Genomic DNA, 20765 nt, shown 5'->3' on the forward strand with positions numbered 1-20765 from the left:
CCAATACTAGCCAGAATGAGGAACCAGAGTGCTTATCAGGCTGGCCTGTTTAAGATCCATGTTGTTAATTAGAATAAATTACAATATTAAAATTGTATGAGACCTTAGAAGTATTTTTTGTCTTTGCAGAGGTAGTTTGGTTTTGCTTAAAATTATTGGAGGTAATTTAGGCAGTGTCTATTCTTACTGCACATTCTAACTGTAGTAAGAATCAGGATTAGAAGAGAAATGAATTGCTGCTCGGTCCTTCTCATTAGAGCAGGACATTGAAGAAAGCACCCTGGATGGGAGAAGTAGAGATCTAACTTGTGATCCTGGCTCTGTTTCCAGTAGCTGTATAACCTTGGTTTTCTTTTTTGTAAAATGTGTTCTCCATGAAGGCAGGGATATCTTTTATACTGATATATTGCTAGCACCTAGAGTATGCTCAATAAGTAGTTTTTTTTTTTTTTTGGATGGATAAGAATGAGTGGAACTAGATTTTAGCCCTCCTTTCAGATAGCTTAGAAGTTTAAATTAGTTTAAAACAGTTCTGTATTTGCAAAAGTACTTCTGACTTGCTTGTTACTGACCAAATACAATTAAGAACCATGTTTGTGGCTCACGCCTGTAATCCCAGCACTGTGGGAGGCCGAGGCGGGTGGATCACGAGGTCAAGAGATCGAGACCGTCCTGGTCAACATGGTGAAACCCCATCTCTACTAAAAATACAAAAAATTAGCTGGGCATGGTGGCGCGTGCCTGTAATCCCAGCTATTCAGTAGGCTAAGGCAGGAGAATTGCCTGAACCCAGGAGGCGGAGGTTGCGGTGAGCCGAGATTGTACCATTGCACTCCAGCCTGGGTAACAAGAGCGAAACTCCGTCTCAAAGAAAAAAAAAAAAAAGAACCATGTTTAAATACCATGCGGGAGCACATGCAACATACTTTGTCTTGACTTAGATGGAACATAATACAAATCACATAGTACTGATGAGGACAACCCTATGAAAGGACAAAGAGAGTCAACCACAGATACTAGATCAAAGAAAAGCATATAAATATGCATAACTGTAAGTGCGTAGCAGAAAAGACCAAGGGAAACAAACAGGTTTCTTTGGTATCATAAGGCTTTGGAGGAAAGAACAGCTTGCAGATTTTAAGAGCAGAAACATCACCAGGTATGGCCGGGCGTGGTGGCTCACGCCTGTAATCCCAGCACTTTGGGAGGCCAAGGTGGGCAGATAACGAGGTCAGGAGATCGAGACCATCCTGGCCAACGTGGTGAAACCCCATATCTACTAAATATATGAAAAAATTAGCTAGGCATGGTGGCTCATGCCTGTAATCCTAGCACTTTGGGAGGCCAAGGTGGGCAGATCACAAGGTCAGGAGATCGAGACCATCCTGGCCAACATGGTGAAACCCTGTATCTACTAAAAATACAAAAAAATTAGCTGGACATGGTAGTGCACGCCTGTAATCCCAGCTACTCGGGAGGCTGAGGCAGAAGAATTGCTTGAACCCAGGACGCAGAGATTGCAATGAGCTGAGATTGCGCCACTGCACTACAGCCTGGGTGATAGTGTGAGACTCCATCTCAAAAAAAAAAAAAAAAAACTTTAAGCATCTGGAGGTATTAAAAAAAAAAAGAAACATCACCAGGTTAGAAGGAGGGATCCATGCACATGTAGTCTTAGCACAGACAGCAGTTAGATTTGTCTGGAGTGACAACAGGTTGAATCAAAGAAGAAAAAGAAAAAAAATAGTTTAGAATGGTTAGACCAACAATTTTGAACCTGAAAGTATGAATCAAATTTAAGTTCTGGCACCCTTTAGTTTTTGGAAGAAAAATGATTTTTGTTGGTGAAAAGCTGTACAAAATTGAAGATTTCGTTCAGTAAAACACCTTGTCTTTGAAGGGTATTTATAATTTAAATTATGTTTGTAGTTTGCCTTTAAAGATAATTTTTTTACTTTATATTTCCAGCAATGTTGAGAATGACAGAAGACCACGTGCTTCCCGAGCTGAACAAGGTAGTATGTACTGGTGCATTTTCGCAGTGGTGACATTGTCCTGGTTGAACTCAGCTGTGCTGGTCATTTTGGTACTCTTACTCAGTTACTAGTTAACAGGATGTCAGGATGTAGACATTAGATCCCTTAAGCCACAACTTTTTAAAAAAGAAATTTGTATGTTTTGTGTATTGTTTCATCTCATAGAATACCTTCACTATCTGAATTTATAGTTTTCATGTTTGATTAAGGTTTTATAATCCATGTAAGAAGTATCTTTGTATTCCTTACTTTGACTTCCTTAAATTTTAAATGCTTCTTATTTTCCTTGGAAATTAGATGCTTAGATATTAGTACCTGTGTTGATGTCTGATAAGCAACAGTTTCTTTCTGAGGAAAGAAAGAAAAAGGATTCCAGTAAGGACTGAGACAAGTGGTGATGGAATCTCCTTCCAGGGAAGTCTTACAGAATAGGGCAGAATTTCCGTTTGATTCCTGCAGCTCACTCTTCCTCACCCCTGCTGAAGCTGTTGAGAATAGGTAGTTTTGAGCCTGAAAAAGTGGGCAGCATTTAAATAAGCCCGTGTGAACTAGATGACAGAGGGATCCTCCGCTCTCCACAATTCTTGCTAAGTAGATCTTTTGCACTATGGGTGATTGGCCTTGTAAACCAGGAAAGTTTCACAATAGTTGTTGTTCTGACATCACTGTTAGCTTTATTTTGGAGATAAAATATGTCAGTTGTTGGAAGGGATCTTAAAATATAATTTTCTGAGAGCTGAAGAACTAAATTGGGATGAATGCAGGTCATTGCAAGAATCAGTGGTCTACACTGAAGCAGACAACACTGTTTGCCTCCAGCCCTTGACTAAGGGTGATGTGTCTCATCTGGGGTCCAGTTCCTATTCCCAAAGGAGGGACCTCAGCACATGTGGTCTTAGCCCAAGACCCGAAATAAATAAACAACCTTAGGCTATAAGGAGTTTTGCAGCTCTTGGATTAGCTGATTGGAAGATAAGTTCACATGTTTAATTACATTCTCAGAACCCCAGGAGTTAATATTTTCACAGTTGCACAATCTACATTTATTCGAAAGAACTTTGCTGGTTTTTCTGTGGCTTTTAGTAGATCGTAAAAATGTCACATTTATTATTATGTACCATTTCTTTTATTGAGCAGTTTTCTTTTATCTTGATTTGTTTTCTTTTTGCTCCTCTTGTTGATAGATGACTCAGAAAGATATCACATTTGTTGCTGAATTTCTTACTGAACATTTCAATGAGGTAAGAAGTTGGTCTTCTGTAATGCAGTCTAAAAAACAATAATTGCAATAAACCTGGGTAATGATACGACATAATTAAATTTAACCCAATTTAATTGAAGTCTGTAGCAATTACTTTTTTTAAACTGTTGAACTAATTATGTTTATAAACATAGTCGATAAACTAGACTTTTGTTTGTGTGTCTTACAATCCATAAAAGAAAAGAATAACTGCCTCTCACAGCTCTCTGTGAAAAGAAAAGTTTTGGGTTTAAATTTAGGATGTTTTTCTTTGTGAGCTGAATTAAGAATTAAACTCTGCTTATTTTTTCCAGGCTCCAGACCTTTATAATCGAAAAGGAAAATACTTTAACGTTGAAAGAGTTGGTCAGGTATGGGCTTTGAACTCATTTTGTAAACCTTCGCAGTTGTTCATCTTTGTTATCCAAAGTTTCTGGAAAGTAATATAATACCAAGTAATATAGGAGCTCTGCCCTTTTAGTAAAATAACCAAAAAGCAGCAGCTTTTAAACTTTTTGATCTGAAAACCCTTTTACATTCTTAATTGAGTACTAAAAATACAAAAATAAGCCAGGTGTGGTGGTGGGCACCTGTAATCCCAGCTACTCAGGAGGCTGAGGCAGGAGAATCACTTGAACTTGGGAGGTGGAGGTTGCAGTGAGCTGAGATCAAGCCACTGTACTTCATCCTGGGTGACAGAATGAGACTCATCTCAAAAAAAAAAGAATTACTGAGGACTGGAAAAGAGCTTTTGTTTATATGAGTTGTCATCTATTGCTGATAGGCATGATTAGGTATTAAAAATTAAACATAAAAAAATTATTCCTTAATTCACTCAAAAATAGAATATACCAGCCAGGCATTGTGGCTCACACCTATAATCCTAGCTACTCAGGAGGTTGAGGCACAAGAACTGCTTAAACCCAGGAGGTGGAGGTTGCAGTGAGCCAAGATTGCATCACTGCACTCCAGCCTGGGCAACAGAGTGAGACTCAGTCACATAAAAAAAAGGAAAAAAGAAAATAGAATATACCCACTTACTATTACATGTTAATATAAATATTTTTAGTGAAAAATAATATTTTGTAAAATAAAAATAATTTAGTGAGGAGTGGTAATGTTTCATATTCTTGCAAACCTCTTTGAGGTCCAGCTTAATAGAAAACAGGTGAATTCTCATATCTGCTTCTACATTCAGTCTGTTTTCATATGTTGTTTCTATAATATCAGTCCTCACACAGGTGTGTATATGGAAAGGGAGAGGTATTAGCTCTTTCAGATAATTGTGATGTTGCTTTATTATATCCAATCTGGACAAGTGATTATATCTTAGAGGTTCGTTTCAATGTGGAATCTAAAATTGCATCAGTGAACGTTTTTTACTGTTACATTAAAATTCATTCATCTCCCTCCCACTTTGGATCTTTTGCCCATGCATAATTTTGTAACATCATGCTTTGGTCATTTTGGAAGTATCGGTTCTGTGAGTCATGCAGCTGTTCTAAATGCTGCCACCCTTCATCAAACTATAAGCTAGATTTCATTAATAGCATCACCAATTTACTCAGAAAAGTCTTTGTGTTGTGAAGCACACAGGGGCAGATGAGGTTTTCCAAAAACAATTTTTTTTGCGACAGGGTCGGTCTTCTGACTGCAGTGGTGCGATCATTGCTCACTTGAAACTCAAGGACCACTTGAAACTCAAGTGATCCTGCCACCTCAGCCTCCTGAGTAGCTGGGGCTACAAGCACACACCACCAGGCCTAGCTCATTTTTGTCTATTTTGTAGAGACCCGCCATGTTGCCCAGGCTGGTCTTGAGCTCCTGGGCTCAAGTGATACACCTGCCATGGCCTCTTAAAGTGCGGGGATTACAGGCATGAACCACTGTGACCAGCCTATTTTTGCTTTTAACATAAGTGCTTTTTCTCAAAATAACGATCATATTTTGTGTAGCAAGAGTACCTATGTATAACTCTCAATTCTGTCACACAGAATAGTAAAGCTTTGTACTCAAGGGTTGAAACTTAATAAAGTCAGTAATTTAATGACTTCAAATGAAACTATCAGTATATGACAGAAAAACAATACAGTGACTGCTGGTATGATTTGGGACCTCTGCCTTGACTCTTGGCTGAGTCACAGTTTTCCCCACCATCAGTGCAAATGTTACCACAGTGAAAAGGGCAGGTGACATCTGCATTATTATAAAACTAGTATTGACCTTGTGGGTCCCCAAAAGCATCTTGGGGATTCCCAGGAGTCTGTGGACCTTACTTAGAGAACAGCTGCCATAGAGTGAATGGACAGTATGTTGACAATTGATACATGTGAAACTAATTTTTAATTTGCATATGTAAAATTAAAATATGCTCATGAAAAAGAAACAAAATTTAAGTTTGATTTGTGGTCTCTACATCTACAACATATAACTCTATACTTTGCAGTCTGTTTAGTTGCTTGTCTAAACAAACTGCAAATTGTTCAGCAGTTTCTTTGATTTTTAAGATAGTAGCTAGCTGACACTGACGGAGGGCTTATTTTACCACATACGCGTAGCAGACTTTGTCTACCTCACTTAGAATAATAGTAATGCACTTTCAGAGGACTTGGCAATAAAACAAAGTAACTTACTGAATTAAAAAAGTGTTAAATATGAACAGCTTTTAGACCCGAGTTCTTTGATTTACTCAACTTAATTTTTTTTTGTTTTTTACTTCCTTTCTTTTTCTATTTTCCCTTTCAGGTATGAATAAACTTAAATTTCTGGCCGGGCGCGGTGGCTCAAGCCTGTAATCCCAGCACTTTGGGAGGCCGAGACGGGTGGATCACGAGGTCAAGAGATCGAGACCGTCCTGGTCAACATGGTGAAACCCCGTCTCTACTAATACAAAAAATTAGCTGGGCATGGTGGCGCGTGCCTGTAATCCCAGCTACTCAGGAGGCTGAGGCAGGAGAATTGCCTGAACCCAGGAGGCGGAGGTTGCGGTGAGCCGAGATCGCGCCATTGCACTCCAGCCTGGGTAACGAGCGAAACTCCGCCTCAAAAAAAAAAAAAAAAAAAAAAAAAAAAAAAAAACTTAAATTTCTAATTCTGTATTTCTAGTACTTGAAAGATGAAGATGATGACCTTGTGTCACCCCCTAACACAGAAGGAAACCAGTGGTATGACTTTCTTCAAAATAGCAGCTACCTGAAAGGTATTTTATGAACCAACCAGATTTTGGGCATGGTTATTTTTACTTAAGACTAGGTCTTGAATAGATCTGCTAACAGTTTGGCTGAAAACTTGCTGAACGCTTATCTAAGTTTATTAGACTTATTTTTTGTGTCCATTTTTATTTGATTAAAGGATCAGCAAAATAATCAATAGTGTATGACATCACCATGATAGATAGAAGACACTCTGAAGTTCACTATGCCATAGTAAGATTGCTTATTCCTAAGTATTCTTATATATGTGTGTGTTTTGCATCCTGTAAAAAAATGGGATTTTGCGGGGAAACTATAGAGCCAACTAGTGAGAAAAGTCTTTTTTTTTTGCCAGTTTCAATTTATTGTCTTCTAAAAGCACAGTGATGCTCAACTGTATTCTCCTCAGGTTGTAGTTGTGTGTGTGTGTGTGTACTTGTTATGCCTTTCATTTTCTAGGATGTCAGTGTTAATACTGTAAAGCTGTTCAGCATAATTAGGGTTGCAGCACATAACAGCACCCATTAAATATGCCAACATATTTTACCATTTTAAAAGTGAAAATGTTTTTAAAGCACAGGTTTCTTTGCTGTCTGAAAGAATAATCTGACCACATTTAGCAATTTCTTTGATCTTTAAGGTAGTAACTAATATTTATGGGGTGTTTAGTCTGCTATATACACATAATACCTGCTTTAATCCTCACAAGAGTCTATGGGTAGCTACTTGGCATCCCCATTGACTAATGAGGAAACAGAAAGTTTGAGAGGCCTGAAATCACACAAGCTGGTTAGTGATGGAGCTAGGATTCTGTTAACTTGAAAGCCTGAGGTTTTAACTAGACAGCAGTATGAGGTGACCATCTTAATCCAAAAATCCGAAGTCTGAAATGCTCCAAAATCTAAGCTTTTTGAGCACGAACATGACACCACAAATGGAAAACTCCATACCTGACCTCATATGACAGGTCGCAGTCAAGACTTTGTTTCAAGCACAAAATTATTAAAAATATTGTATAAGATGTACATGAAACATGAATGAATTTCATGTTTAGACTTGAATTCCATTCCCAAGATATCTCATTATATATATCCAGATGTTCCAAAATCCAAAATAAATCCAAAACACTTCTAGACCCAAGCATTTTAGGTAAGTGAAACTCAACCTATAGTAATTTCTGCCACTTCGATTTGGTTGCTGCTTCTATGAATGAATGAATGAGGGAGAGAATTCTTTGATGCCCAGAACTTTGCATATAGTCTAAATTCTTTTTCAGAGCAGAAGCTATTTTGTATTGCCAGAGAGTCTTGAGGTCAGTAGGGAGCCGCATTGGTGCAAGTCAGCTGTTGAATGGAGGGAGGATAAAGGTACAGGAGATGCTACTCATTTACTGTATTTAATCGGAATGCACAAGGAATAAGGCAGGATGTCTGGGGAGGGCCAGTGGCAGTGCGCCAAGAGTAGTGGCACTTGGACCCTGTTGCTATTTTGGCTATTATTGATTCAGGGAACTTTACCAGGCTAAAAATAGGTCCTACCCTCTTCCCCCACCTCACATCTTATGTGTCTGAATAAGAAAGGCCTGATCTTAGCTACAGACCTAATGGAACTCACTACTGAGTTCCGTAATGAATCCTAGTGAGGAAGTATCAGCGAAACTATTTTCTTAGACTGCAAAAATCAAGTGCTAAATACTTGATCTGTGTACTTTCTTAGGTATTGGGTCATTATTGTGTATTGGATAAAAGTTGGTGCAGTGGAAGCTGGCTTGTCTGGGTTGGAATCTGCTCTATTTCCTAGTAATGTGGCTGAGAGCAAGTTGTCTACCTCTCTGTGCCATAGTTTCTCATCTTAAAATAAAGATGATAATAATGTCTCCCTCAAAAAACTGGTGTGGAGATGAAATAAATTAATCTAGATAAGCACCTAGACTAATGTCTGGCACTTAGCACAGAAGCAGTCTATTGACTACCATCTGAGCGGTTTCTAGTTAGTGTTTCTGACAACAAAATGAGGTTTTTTTCCTCCTGACACCAACCAATTTTGACAACAACAGGATATCCTACAATTCAGTTCTGACACTAATTACAGGCAGTTAGCGCAGACTCCACAGGATGAGGGCGCAGTCCCGCAAGACTGCCCTCGCATCAGGTGTCAGGTCTCTAGGTCACCCACATCTCTTGGGTAGCCATGCTTGTTGTCTGACTTGGCTATACGGTCAGGAGTTCCCAGAACCTTCCTCCCTTTCAGGTTGGATAATTTAGCTAGAACGGCTCACAAAGCTCAGGGAAACATTTAATTTATGTTTACCACTGTATTGTAAAGAATATGACTCAGGAACAGCCACACAGAAGTGATGTATAAGGCAGGGTATGGAGGGAAAGGTGCAGAGCTTCCATGCTCCCCCAGCACCTTGACATGTTCACCACCTAGGAAGTTCTCTGAACTCATTGTTCCAGTGTATCGATGGAGGTTTCATTATGTAGACATGATTGATGAAGTCTTTGCCCATTGATGATTGAACTCAACCTCCAAGCCCCTCTTTCCTCCCTGGAGGTTGGTGGGTGGAGCTGAAAGTTCCAAACTTCTAATCAAGGCGTGGTCTTTTTGGCAGCCAACCCCTGTCCTAAAGCTATCTAGGTGCCAGCCAAGAGTTGCCTCATTAAAACAAAAGATGGTAATCCTAGCACTTTGGGAGGGTGAGGCAGGCAGATCACTTGAAGTCAGGAGTTTGAGACCATCCCGGCCAACATGGTGAAACCCTGTCACCTAAAAATACAAAAATTAGCTGGTATGGTGGCGTGTACCTGTAGTCCTAGCTACTTGGGAGGCTGAGGCAGGAGAATTGCTTGAATCTGGGAGGCAGAGGTTGCAATGAGCTGAGATCACACCACTGCGTAAGCCTGGGCAACAGAACGAGACTCGATCAAAAAAAAAAAAAAAACGCCCAACAAAAACAAAAAAGATGTTCCTGTCATCTTTATCACTCAGGAAATTCCAAAGGCTTGAAGCTCTGTTCTAGAAAATGGAAACAAAGATCAGTGTCTTTCTGTGATACCATAGCATCTGTCACCTGGTGAACTTAAAATGTTTATGTGATTATAGTTCATTTTATCCAGCATGGCCTTATCTAAGGGAAGGCCTACAAAGCACAGTGGAAGAGGGTGGGCATGTGTCAGATTTGGGCTTGATTGATAATCTAGATACTTAGTTATTTTCACACTGGGCAATTGCCTAAACCTGCTAAGCTTCATTTTTTTCATCTGTAAATTGGAGAATATGGTGTTTACTTCATATGGCTGTTATAAGCAATAAAAAAAATAGACTATTTTTAAAGACCTAGCACAGCAGGTGTCAGTAAGTGCTGAATTACATATTATTTTCTCCTGGTAAGGTAACCTTTTAAAAAGTAAAGAGCTTATTTATATAGAGCTAGTTTCCAGTCTCCTGTTTTTGAGACTCTTACAAAACAGTACTGGACTGTTACTGTCATTTCACTGTGGCGAAGAAGAGAAGAATGAACTTTATTTCCTCATATATTTGATGGTTCCCAAATCGTTCCTTTTTTCTTATAGCCAGCAGAAACATACAGTTAGATTCTGGTGAGTCTAAGCTTGTACTAAGTGAGGTTGTTTTTAGTGAGCTGTCAGTGGGGTTTGATGAAAGGCAGAAGGCCATGGTCGTTTTAATGAGGTTGTGTGAAAATACAACGAAGTGGTCAGTGAAAATTCTACCTTGAGATAAACTATGCAGACTGGCTCTAACAGTAGATTATTTTCTTCTAATTATAAGTTTGCTATAGCTTCTTTTATTTTTATTTTTGTTTCTGTTTTTGTTTGAAACCAGAAAGTCCTTTGCTGTTTCCTTATTATCCTCGAAAATCATTGCATTTTGTGAAAAGGCGGATGGAGAACATTATTGATCAGTGTTTGCAAAAACCAGCAGTAAGTTTGAAAGAAATGCATGTCTTTGTGTAGGAGCAGTAGTGACTACAGTATGTGGCTCACTTATGTAAATGATCTTAATTTTTAGAATGAACTATGACAATGTTGATACTCAACTGTTTTTGACTAACAAAAGTACAGTTTCATATGGTTCAACCTAATATACTTGTTAGTTTCTTACACACACACGTGTATGTGTGTGTGTATATGTTTGTATATATATAAAGATTACTAAAGGTGTTGGCATCTTGAGTATTTTATTTGTTCTCAGAAGAAATTCATTGTAAACTGTCTTAGTTACAGAGCTGATGTGTCTCATGTTTACTACTAAAGGCTGTGAATGAAGGGTTGTTATGAGACCAGAGGGAGGTGGTCTTAAACCTGCCCTATGCTTAGCTCCAAGGTCCTTTTCAGCTCAGAATTTTCTTTTTCCTCACTGTTAAAACTGTCACTAAAGTTTCTCATAAAGGTTTGGTGATACAGGCGATTTTTTACTACATTCGAAGAGTGATGGTCAGTCACTTTCTGTAGAGTATCTGTGTGTGTATAAATGCTTTAATTATTTTTTTAAATCTTATTTTATATAGGATGTAATTGGGAAATCGATGAATCAAGCAATCTGTATTCCATTGTATAGAGATACCAGAAGGTAATCCTGTTTACCTATTGGGTGGTGTAATTCAGCAGCCCATTTAAATTTTTCTCATTTCTTTTTCCATTTTATTTTAGTGAAGACTCTGCACGTAGATTGTTCAAATTTCCTTTTCTGTAAGTGTATATTTCTTCCCTATCTTGCATGAACAATACAATTTTGTTTTAGCCATCGACAGTTAAAAAATGTTATGACAATTTTTTTTCCTTAGGTGGAATAATAAAACTTCAAATCTACATTATCTTCTTTTTACTATTCTAGAAGATTCACTTTATAAAATGTGCATCTTAAGGAGACATACTGATATTTCCCAGTAAGTATTAATCTGAAGTTTGAATCAAAGAGATAAGATTTTATTAAGAATGAAGGATACAGCCTTCCAGCATTTCAGAGTTTAAACTACTTCGTTACTTTTAGATTTGTCATTTAATTGTTAGCTTTCATCTAATTAAGATGGTAACACGGAATTAGGAAGTTATATAATCTTGTTCTAGATTAATTTTGTATTGGCATATAATCATTGTGTATAGGACTTTTCTTTAGAGTTAGGAAAAATATGACAGCAGAAAACTCAGGATATTATATCTCAGTTTTTAGAAGTTAAAAACTTCCAAAAAGTTAAAGTAACATTTTAGAAGTCATAAACTTCTAAAAGTGGCTGCCTTCTAGAAGTGATTTTTGCCTAGGGTTAAGTATACTTTTCATTAAAAAAGAGGCCTTGCCTAACAGAGACTTACTTTGAAATTCAAAGTAAAAGTTCTGAAAAATAAATCATATTTAGAATGCCATTGGTATCTTAAAAATGGTTTTAAATCTGAATTTGAAGAAAATGTTGAGACCAAGATGTAACCAAAAAGAATTTGGTTATTTCTATTCCAAATTGTCTCTGGCTAAGTTATCTATTTACTTTGGTGACTGTATGATTTTAAACCAAGTTGGTTTATCTGTCTAGGCGTTTAAGCCAGTTCTCAGTGTTCTAGAGAAGGACAGTGGTGTTTTTGGTCTGGGATTTGGTATTAGGTAAATGTACTGAGCCTGACAATCATGTTCTTTTAAGCATTTAGATTATCGACTATCGAGGTTGTTCTATAAAGTCTCTTTTTTTCTCCCTTCTTTCTTTAAGATCTGTAAGTAATGGACTAATTGCTATTAAATTTGGGAGCTTTACATATGCCACAACAGAAAAAGTCAGAAGAAGGTAAGTCTTGCATCTTGTTTGCATGAAATTTAGATACATATGATATGTGTATATGTTTCTGTTTGGATGAAATGTACATGCATGTATGTGTGTATATGTTTGGGAATGTGATCATACTCAGTTACGGTGATAATATAGGCAAAAGGGCTTTGTCACTTCCAACATAGAAGGCAGGATTCTTTGTATTTATACATAGAGAATGATTTGACTTATGATTGAATAGAACCTTACTGCCCTGCAGGAGTTTATGTCATATGGTTTCCTATAATTACTATAATTACTACTTCTGAGCTCCCTGTTGGCAAAGAAAGTAATATGCTTCCAGTGGGCAGATGGCTTATGGGGCCAAAATACTTGTTAGGACCAAAAAATGATGAGGCGATGCCATTCTCAGTGATTGGAGATTTTCTCAGGATTCAAAAGGGTAACAGTACCTAAGCCATCCCCAAGGCTTCGCAAGGGAAAGAACTGACTAATCACAGGCTGACCTTTTTCTCACTTTTTTCCCCTCACATAAAAGAAGATTTTTTTTTTTATGATAAACTTTTGGAGTTGCTGTGCCTATTTTTCATATGTAATATCTTATTTTTTTCAGTCTAGTCAACTGTTTGCTGAATGTGTATGTAAGGTGTTATTCATAGAATTTCCACAGGCTTAAGGCCTAACCATTGATAGTCAAGGGTTTTCTAGAACTGAAACAACTTCACAGATTCTGGGGGGTCATGTTACCCATTTTTAAGATCTAATTATATATGTGAATAATCAGTGCAAGAAGTAATTGAGTTTAATACAAACCAATGGTATATTTTAAATGTTATTGTACAGAAGGTCACTTAGTTTTTAAATTTTTTTCTGCTTGCTGCCAGTATAATATGCATACAGTATTTTCTCAGTAGTCATCACCATCTTTGATATAACAAAACTTATTTTAATTCTAGCATCTACAGTTGTTTAGATGCACAGTTTTATGACGATGAAACTGTAACGGTAGTTCTTAAAGACACTATCGGACGTGAAGGAAGAGATAGACTCTTGGTCCAGCTGCCTTTGTCTTTAGTATATAACAGTGAAGATTCTGCAGAATATCAGTTCACTGGGACTTATTCTACAAGGTAACTAGTAAAACTGTCTTTCTGATATTACAGTTAAATGTTTTTTAATGCACATTATAAATTCCAACCTTTTAGGTATGCTAGATAATGGTTATTTTGTTACTAGGGTTAACCATAGAAGTAGCTGAGCAGAAATGCTCCCATTTTTTGTTCAAAATATGCTGGCCTTAATAGCTTTTTTTATCCCTTTGCTTTACTAGCAAATCAAGAAGTATTTGCTGGAATCAAGGTGGGGAATTACATGGAGTGGAGAATGGGACTTCTTTTAGTTACATTTTCAAGGAGAGCATTAACCCTAGTTGGTTGGAGTTATTTTTGATTTGCCTTCAGTATTTTCCCTCCAGAATTAAGACTGCAGTACCCATGTGGGAAATATACTGTCACTTCCAAGAGGTGGCTTTAATTGACTGAGACTTAAGTAAGCAGATCTCTTCTCTAATTTAAAAATGTATCCATTTACTTTCTTTGAAAGGGAGTCAGAAACTTTGCTAAAATGATAGTCTGCCTATTTGGAATTACAGTATTTTTCCTTCTTTTTCTTTCTTTCTTTCTGGTTTTTTTTTTTTTTTTTTGAGACAGGGCCTCTCTTTCACCCAGGTTGGAGTGCAGTGATGCGATCATAGCTCACTGTGCCCTCAAACTCATGGGCTCAGGTGACCCGCCTGCCTCAGCCTCTGGGGCTACAGTCATGTGCCACCTTGAGTAGCTAATTTTATTTTTTTACAGGGATGGGGTCTCACTACGTTGCCCAGGCTGGCCTTGAACTCCTGTATTCAAGCAGTCCTCCCACCTTGGCCTCGTAAAGTGCTGAGATTACAAACATGAGCCACTATGCCCAGCCAAAATATAGAATATGGAATTTTTTATGGAGTATTATATCACAGCTTTTTTTTTTAATACAACAGTTGCTAAAATTATATTGGAAATAGGAGTATGAGTAGAAATCAAAACCATAATTGATCCTAATGCCACCCGTGGTAAACCAGGGAGGAGGAGATCCACTTTTCATTTCTGGGTTGTTTTTTCCCCTCTTTAGGCTAGATGAACAATGTAGTGCTATTCCCACCCGTACCATGCATTTCGAGAAGCACTGGAGATTACTGGAGAGTATGAAAGCACAGTATGTTGCTGGGAACGGTTTCCGAAAAGTATCCTGTGTGGTAAGTGTTTACAGATCATTCAGCAACTAAGAAATAGCAAGAAGTAACATGGCTTCTTTGGAACCTTCATCAAATACATGATATATAAGGTCCTTCTGTGCCAATATTTTTATTGTGATTTATCGCTTGTATTGATTAGGATCCTGTGGTGGCCTTAGCTATTTAGTTCGCTTGTTCTGATAAAGCTTACTAAGTAGTTAATAATTCTAGATTTTAATCTCATGAAATTGTTACTGTTGTTATGTGGAGATCTTTTTATACAAAATGGAAGCTGAGTTTATTGATTTTGTTGAAATTGATGGAAATATAACTCCCATAAACCATTCTTTGATTCAGGCTTCTGATTTCTAATTCCTTACATATGATATGTTAATTAAGGCAGATGGACACAGGGAGGGGAGCACTATACATGGGGGTCTGTTGTGGGGGAGTGGGGGGGACAGCGGGGGGGTGGGGAATTGGGGAGGGATAGCATGGGGAGAAATGCCAGATATGGGTGAAGGGGAGGAAGGCAGCAAATCACACTGCCACGTATGCACCTATGCAACAACCTTGCATGTTTTTCACATGTACCCCAAAACCTATAATGCAATAAATAAATATTAAAAAAAATAAAAAAATAAATAAATAAATAAAAAAGAAAACAAAAAAAAAATAAAAATAAAAATAAAAATGCTTCTATGGCCTTTTCTTTTTTTTAGTTAAGCTCCAATCTTCGTCATGTGAGAGTATTTGAAATGGACATAGATGATGAATGGGAGCTCGATGAGTCTTCAGATGAAGAGGAGGAGGCCAGTAATAAGCCTGTGAAAATAAAGGAAGAGGTGCTGTCGGAGTCGGAGGCAGAGAGCCAACAAGCCGGTGCTGCTGCTTTAGCTCCAGAGATAGTCATTAAAGTGGAGAAACTTGACCCTGAGCTAGATTCGTAATCTAGCTTGCTATTACTGTGTGTGATTATGGCCAAAAGGACCTAGGAGATGGACTGAGATGTCTTGGACCACCTTTAATTTTCTTTGTGTAACAAAGAAATAAACAGTAAATTTTATTTTTTCATATTCTGCTTCATATTCTCTTAGTGATATAGTCACTGTGATAGACTTTATTTTTGCTGAGATTTCTCTTTAATGCTGTGTGCAGAACTAGTGTATAAAGAAACAGGGCCAGGCGTGGTGGTGGCTCACGCCTGTAATCTCAGCACTTTGGGAGTCTGAGGTGGGTGGATCACTTGAGGTCAGGAGTTCAAGACCAGCCTGGCCAACATGGCAAAACCCTGTCTCTACTAAAAATACAAAAATGAGCTGGGTGTGGTGCACGCACCTGTAATTCCAGCTACTTGGGAGGCTGAAGCACAAGAATCGCTTGAACCCGGGAGCCAGAGGTTGCAGTGGGCTGAGATCGTGCCATTGCACTCCATCCATCCTGGGTGATGGAGTGAGACTCTGTCTCAAAAAAGAAAGAAAGAAAGAGAACAAATTGAATGTGAAGAAAAAGCGTAATCTTTTCTGTCAAAAGTTTAGGTATCAGGAATTGTTAGTCTATCAGGAAGAAATTACATTGAAATAGTCATTCATCACTGGAAATTTTAATGCATTTAGTATTTTTAAATTACAGATCACATTTCTATTTTTCCATCTCCCCTTCTAGTTCATTTTGGGTCTCCAGAATGATTTTAAAATTATGTTTTCAGAATAAATCATACTGATTTACTGTAATGCTAAACCAAAGGATGGATCCTGTGTTTTATGATTTAAACAACATACACACTGCTTGACACCTTCGTGGTTATCTTTTCTTATTCTGTCCTTGCATTTGAGCACTGAGTTCTTTGCATTAGCAGTGCCATCTAAGCATCTAAGACTAGGTCAAGGACATACAGTAGCTGTCTGTCTGGTTGACTCCTTAGGAGTGTGAGAAATATGGGTCAACTAAATGTTACCTAGCATTAGTGCAGGTAAGTTACTGTTGATTTCCTACTGCTCATTCCTAAAGTAGAAGATTGTTTTCATGTGACTTTCAAAGGGTTTCCATTTAATATATGAATTCCAGTGTCAGCTCATTGACAATCACTTTTTAAAGCTTTAAATATCTTTAGGCAGGAGGATATACTATAACCAAGTGAATGGGTAACTGCAGGGTTGCTGTGTCATTTGTCTATTTAATAGGTAGTTGTCTCTCTCGGTACTCCAGGGTACCAGTGGAAGCCACTGTTGTATGACATAGTATTTAGGACTGTGATCGGGAGGTTGTATACTGGTCTGTAGCCTTGCATATGATAGGTCTTAAACTCAATTAGCAAATTTATGTAAATGTTTATTGATGGTTGGGCATTGCCTGAGGTAGTGCAGAATGTCTTCAATTAGTTTTTGTAAGAAAGTGAACTGTCAGATGACATTGCCGAAAAATGATAGGTTGTGGGTATGTAGAGCATTTTTAGAATCAATGCATTCTGCAAACTTACCATAACATTTGAAGTTTTAATGGATTCTAGGAACCAATAATGATAGCCTGTTGTTAGAAAGAATGACAGTTTCACAATCAGCAACCAATTCTTTTTTAGTTAGTAATTTGTCCTTTGTGACCTCAGCGTTAAATTTATAAAGATTTTTTGATACACATTTGCTTTCTATGGTTTCAGCTTAGGTACAAAATATGGGAGAATTGGTTTTTCAGTAATGCTTTTAATATGTATAGCAAATACTTAGGAACTAGAATTGTATTAAAGTGAAAAAACTTAAATTGACATCTGAATCTCTTAAAGTTTTAATAAGATGCATAGAGCAGAGAATTTTATTGTATTTTTAGACACATGCAATAGTTTTTGACACCATTGGACATTTTACTTTAAAATAATTTTTAAATTTTTGTGGGTACATGGTAGGTGTATATATTTATGGGGTACACGAGATATTTTGGCAGAGCGTACAATGTAGACACTTTGCTTTTACAGTGTAGAACCAATTTGATCATTATATACTGCTACTTTTAGTATGTTTAGCTGCAGATGTTGAAATTGAGCTTTGAATTTAGTGAGCGGCAAATGAAGGGTGGGGATGTGAGGACCCTGGGAAGAGGAGCCTCCAGGTCCTGGCTTTTGTGGATCTTAGCACCTTGGCTCTGTAAAGTGGGGTAATTGAGTGCGTCTCTCAGGGTTTGAGGACTAATGAGGGGTACTTGAACATTGTGGTTGGCACATGTGGGATACCCAGTAAAGATTAGCACTTCTATTTACAATATTCTATCCTACTTTTTGCTGAGATAAATTGTATTGACTTTTTTTAGAAACTTAACCTCTTTTTTTTTTTTTTTGCCAAAGTTGATAGGACTATAATAGTAGTCTTTCTAATTCTCTGGCTTAGTAGGGTTTTTTGTTGTTGTTGTTGTTGTGTTCTTGATTTTTTTCTAATATAAAAATTTTACACTTAGCAAAATGCTAAAACATTCGGTCTTCTTAATTCGGGACATTTGAATGTAAATGTGCAGAAAACTATTATGGTATAGCCTTGAGTTTATGATGCCGTAACTAGGGGAATTTATATATATCTGAGTTGATGTAAATATTTTTCATTCTTGAGGGAAGTCCAGCAAGCAGACATGTGTCTGCTTTCTGAAGGATGCTAGAATTGAAATCATAGGTTGCGTGATTTCAGCAGGAGCAAATCAGTTTCTTTCACACCTCTTTAAGTTGCGATGTTGTGGTGATTATCTACAGTTTATATTACTAGAACCTACAGTTGACTATCGAGCATGGTATTTTTAGTCCTCCCTGAGCACAAGGAGATAGTTCTTAGGATTATACTAAGGTCACAAAAACCTTATAAGAGAATGTAACATATTAGCATAGAAATGATCTCTTATGAGGAATATTTACTTCAGAAACTCGATTACTAAATGATTCTGGGAAATGATTTATGAATATGGTTGATAGCTGATGCTTACTTTCCACTTTTTTTCTTGTTCCGAGCAAATGAAAGTTTCTAGACCAGGATTTCTCATGAAGCACACACTGGTACATCAAAATTGCCAGGGCCACTGATTAAAAATGCATGGATTTTACCCGAAGCCTACTCAATCAGAATCTGAGGGTGAGGCCAACATTTTTAACCAACTCACTCGATCATTTGTACACCCACTAAGGTTGAGAACCATTATTTTTCTGTGAAAGCTGTGTTTTAGAAATTAGATGCTTATAATTTTTTAGTTGGAGGTTCATAAGCTGTTCCCTTGGATGCAATGAAAATTGATGTATTTTTTTCTTTAAAAATGACCCCGACTGGTGGTTAATTAGACATGCAAATTGCTCACACTTCAATAAATCTGTTTAAACGATGGTGAGCATAATTGTACCCCAACTCCCTCAGTGCACTGCAGCATTGTAGCAACGAATCCCTTGGGGCCGCATTTCAGCCTTAACAGGATTATGTTCAGCCAAGTGGGAGATGGTTGGGTATGTATGCGCTGTGCTGGTGATCAGCCATTCCAGTTCATAAATGTCACCTTTCCTCTGGTGTGTGCAGTCAGACTGAACTCACTGCTCGAGGTGAGGTGTAATGTGTAGTTACCACGGTACGGATGATAAATCTGTCCCACAACATGACTATAAGTGAAACTGATGTTTACCGGCTGGTTATGTTTTAAGCAGTAAAACAAGAAGACAAGTTTGTTGTGTGTGCCTCCTGCCAGCAGATTTATGACCAAAAACTTTAGGGGCTGTTTTTCTTCATTTCTGCATTCCTGATTGCTATTACAGAGTGAATATTCTTTCAGATGATATTTCTGTCCACTGTTCAGATAGTAAAACTAGGTGGAGCCCAACTGGAAGAGCGGCCAGCTTGCTATAAACGATCCTCATGATTGTCAGCATTTTCATGATACTGCAAAACTTTCTAACCTTGAGAATATGTTACTTCCCTTTTTCCTTTCTACCACTTACTTTGTCCTGCCTAATTGCTGCAGGAAGAGATTCAAAGATTAAAATACATATGGGCCTGGCGTGGTAGCTCACGCCTATAATCCCAATATATTGGGAAGCCAAGGTGGATGGACTGCTTGAGCCCAGGAGTTTTGGCAACATGGCAAAGCCCATCTCTGTGAAATACAAAAATTAGCTGGGCATGGTGGTGCACGCCTGTAGACCCTGCTACTCAGGAGGCAGAGGTACGAGGGTCGATTGAGCCTGGGAGGTCGAGGCTGCAGTGAGCTGTGATTGTGCCACTGCACAAGCTTGGGTGACACTCACAAAGCCTGGGCGACACCCACAAAGCCTGGGTGACAAAGATTTTGTCACAAAAAGACGTAACTTTTTTCATATATATGACATAATTTACATATGTGTGTGACATTTTTGTCATATACACGTGTGTGTGTATATGTGTATGTATGTGTCATGTATGCACACACGTGTATATGTGTGTGTGTATATAATTGTCCTTGTTCTCTTGTGACAGAAGGTTAAGATCTAGCAGCAGAGTGTGGATAGCAAAGGGGCTGAGACCATCGTTCTGGGGCCCTGCCAGGTGTGGGGCCATTTTCTCCACTCAAGAAGGAGGAGACTAAATGGCCCAGGTGGCAGGAGGACCCAAGTGACTGGTTCGGTGGACACCCGTTAGGCTGGAGTAGTCAGGCAGGTCAGATGCTGTGGAGAAAGAGTGGGATGGAAAATTCCTGTTGTCTCTGAAAAGCTGCATGTCATTGGTGACCCTGATAGAAACTTGGAGGCGTGTTGAGAACAGGAGCCCTATTGGAATGGGTGTGGAGTAGATGTGAGGTGAGGCAGTGGAGGCCAACTGGAGGCAACTCTTGGAGGATTTTGCTGAGGGGCACAGAGATGAAGTGGTGGCAGGGGAGGGACATGCATCAGAGAACTTTTTTAAAAAGATGGATGATACTAGGCATCTTTATTCATCAATACGAATGATCCACCAAAGAAGGAGAAATTGACCATTGTGGAGTAAAAGGAGAAATTGACCATTGTAGGGTAAATGAAATTCTTGAGAAGGCCAAAAGGGGTAGGGCCCAGTGACCAATGCAGGGATCGGGCCTAGGGCAGAACATGACTTCCATCCTAATGGGAGTCTGTGGGGACGGATGCTGGCGGGTGCAGCACCCGGTGGCAGATGCAGCATTTTTCGCTCGGAGAGAAGTGTTCGGGTCTTTATGGAGAGTGATGAGGAGAGGAGGAGGTAGAAAGTAGATGCCTCAGATTGGAAAGTGAATGAACTGAGAAGTGTTAGCA

At 38.3% G+C, this 20765-nt stretch overlaps 1 protein-coding gene across 2 annotated transcripts in view; it reads left to right on the top strand.

Moving 5' to 3' along the window:
* The window catches only part of ANAPC4 (anaphase promoting complex subunit 4), a 41365-nt gene extending 25779 nt beyond the window's left edge, over positions 1-15586 (top strand). The window contains exons 18-29 of one of the 2 annotated variants that reach the window (XM_012472435.3): positions 1969-2018; positions 3221-3277; positions 3591-3647; positions 6382-6475; positions 10314-10411; positions 10999-11060; positions 11141-11179; positions 11275-11376; positions 12187-12261; positions 13200-13373; positions 14410-14533; positions 15235-15586. In XM_012472435.3, the coding sequence (XP_012327858.2) occupies positions 1969-2018; positions 3221-3277; positions 3591-3647; positions 6382-6475; positions 10314-10411; positions 10999-11060; positions 11141-11179; positions 11275-11376; positions 12187-12261; positions 13200-13373; positions 14410-14533; positions 15235-15462 (1160 nt within the window). In that variant the 3' untranslated portion in view covers positions 15463-15586. The remainder of the gene's footprint in view (positions 1-1968; positions 2019-3220; positions 3278-3590; positions 3648-6381; positions 6476-10313; positions 10412-10998; positions 11061-11140; positions 11180-11274; positions 11377-12186; positions 12262-13199; positions 13374-14409; positions 14534-15234) is intronic. The other variant, XM_012472439.2, reaches the window with a different exon arrangement.
* Positions 15587-20765: the final 5179 nt, after the last annotated feature.

Source organism: Aotus nancymaae, unplaced genomic scaffold, assembly GCF_030222135.1.
Source record: "Aotus nancymaae isolate 86718 unplaced genomic scaffold, 86718_ANA_hifiasm-v0.15.2.pri h1tg000006l, whole genome shotgun sequence".
NCBI classification, from domain to species: domain Eukaryota; kingdom Metazoa; phylum Chordata; class Mammalia; order Primates; family Aotidae; genus Aotus; species Aotus nancymaae.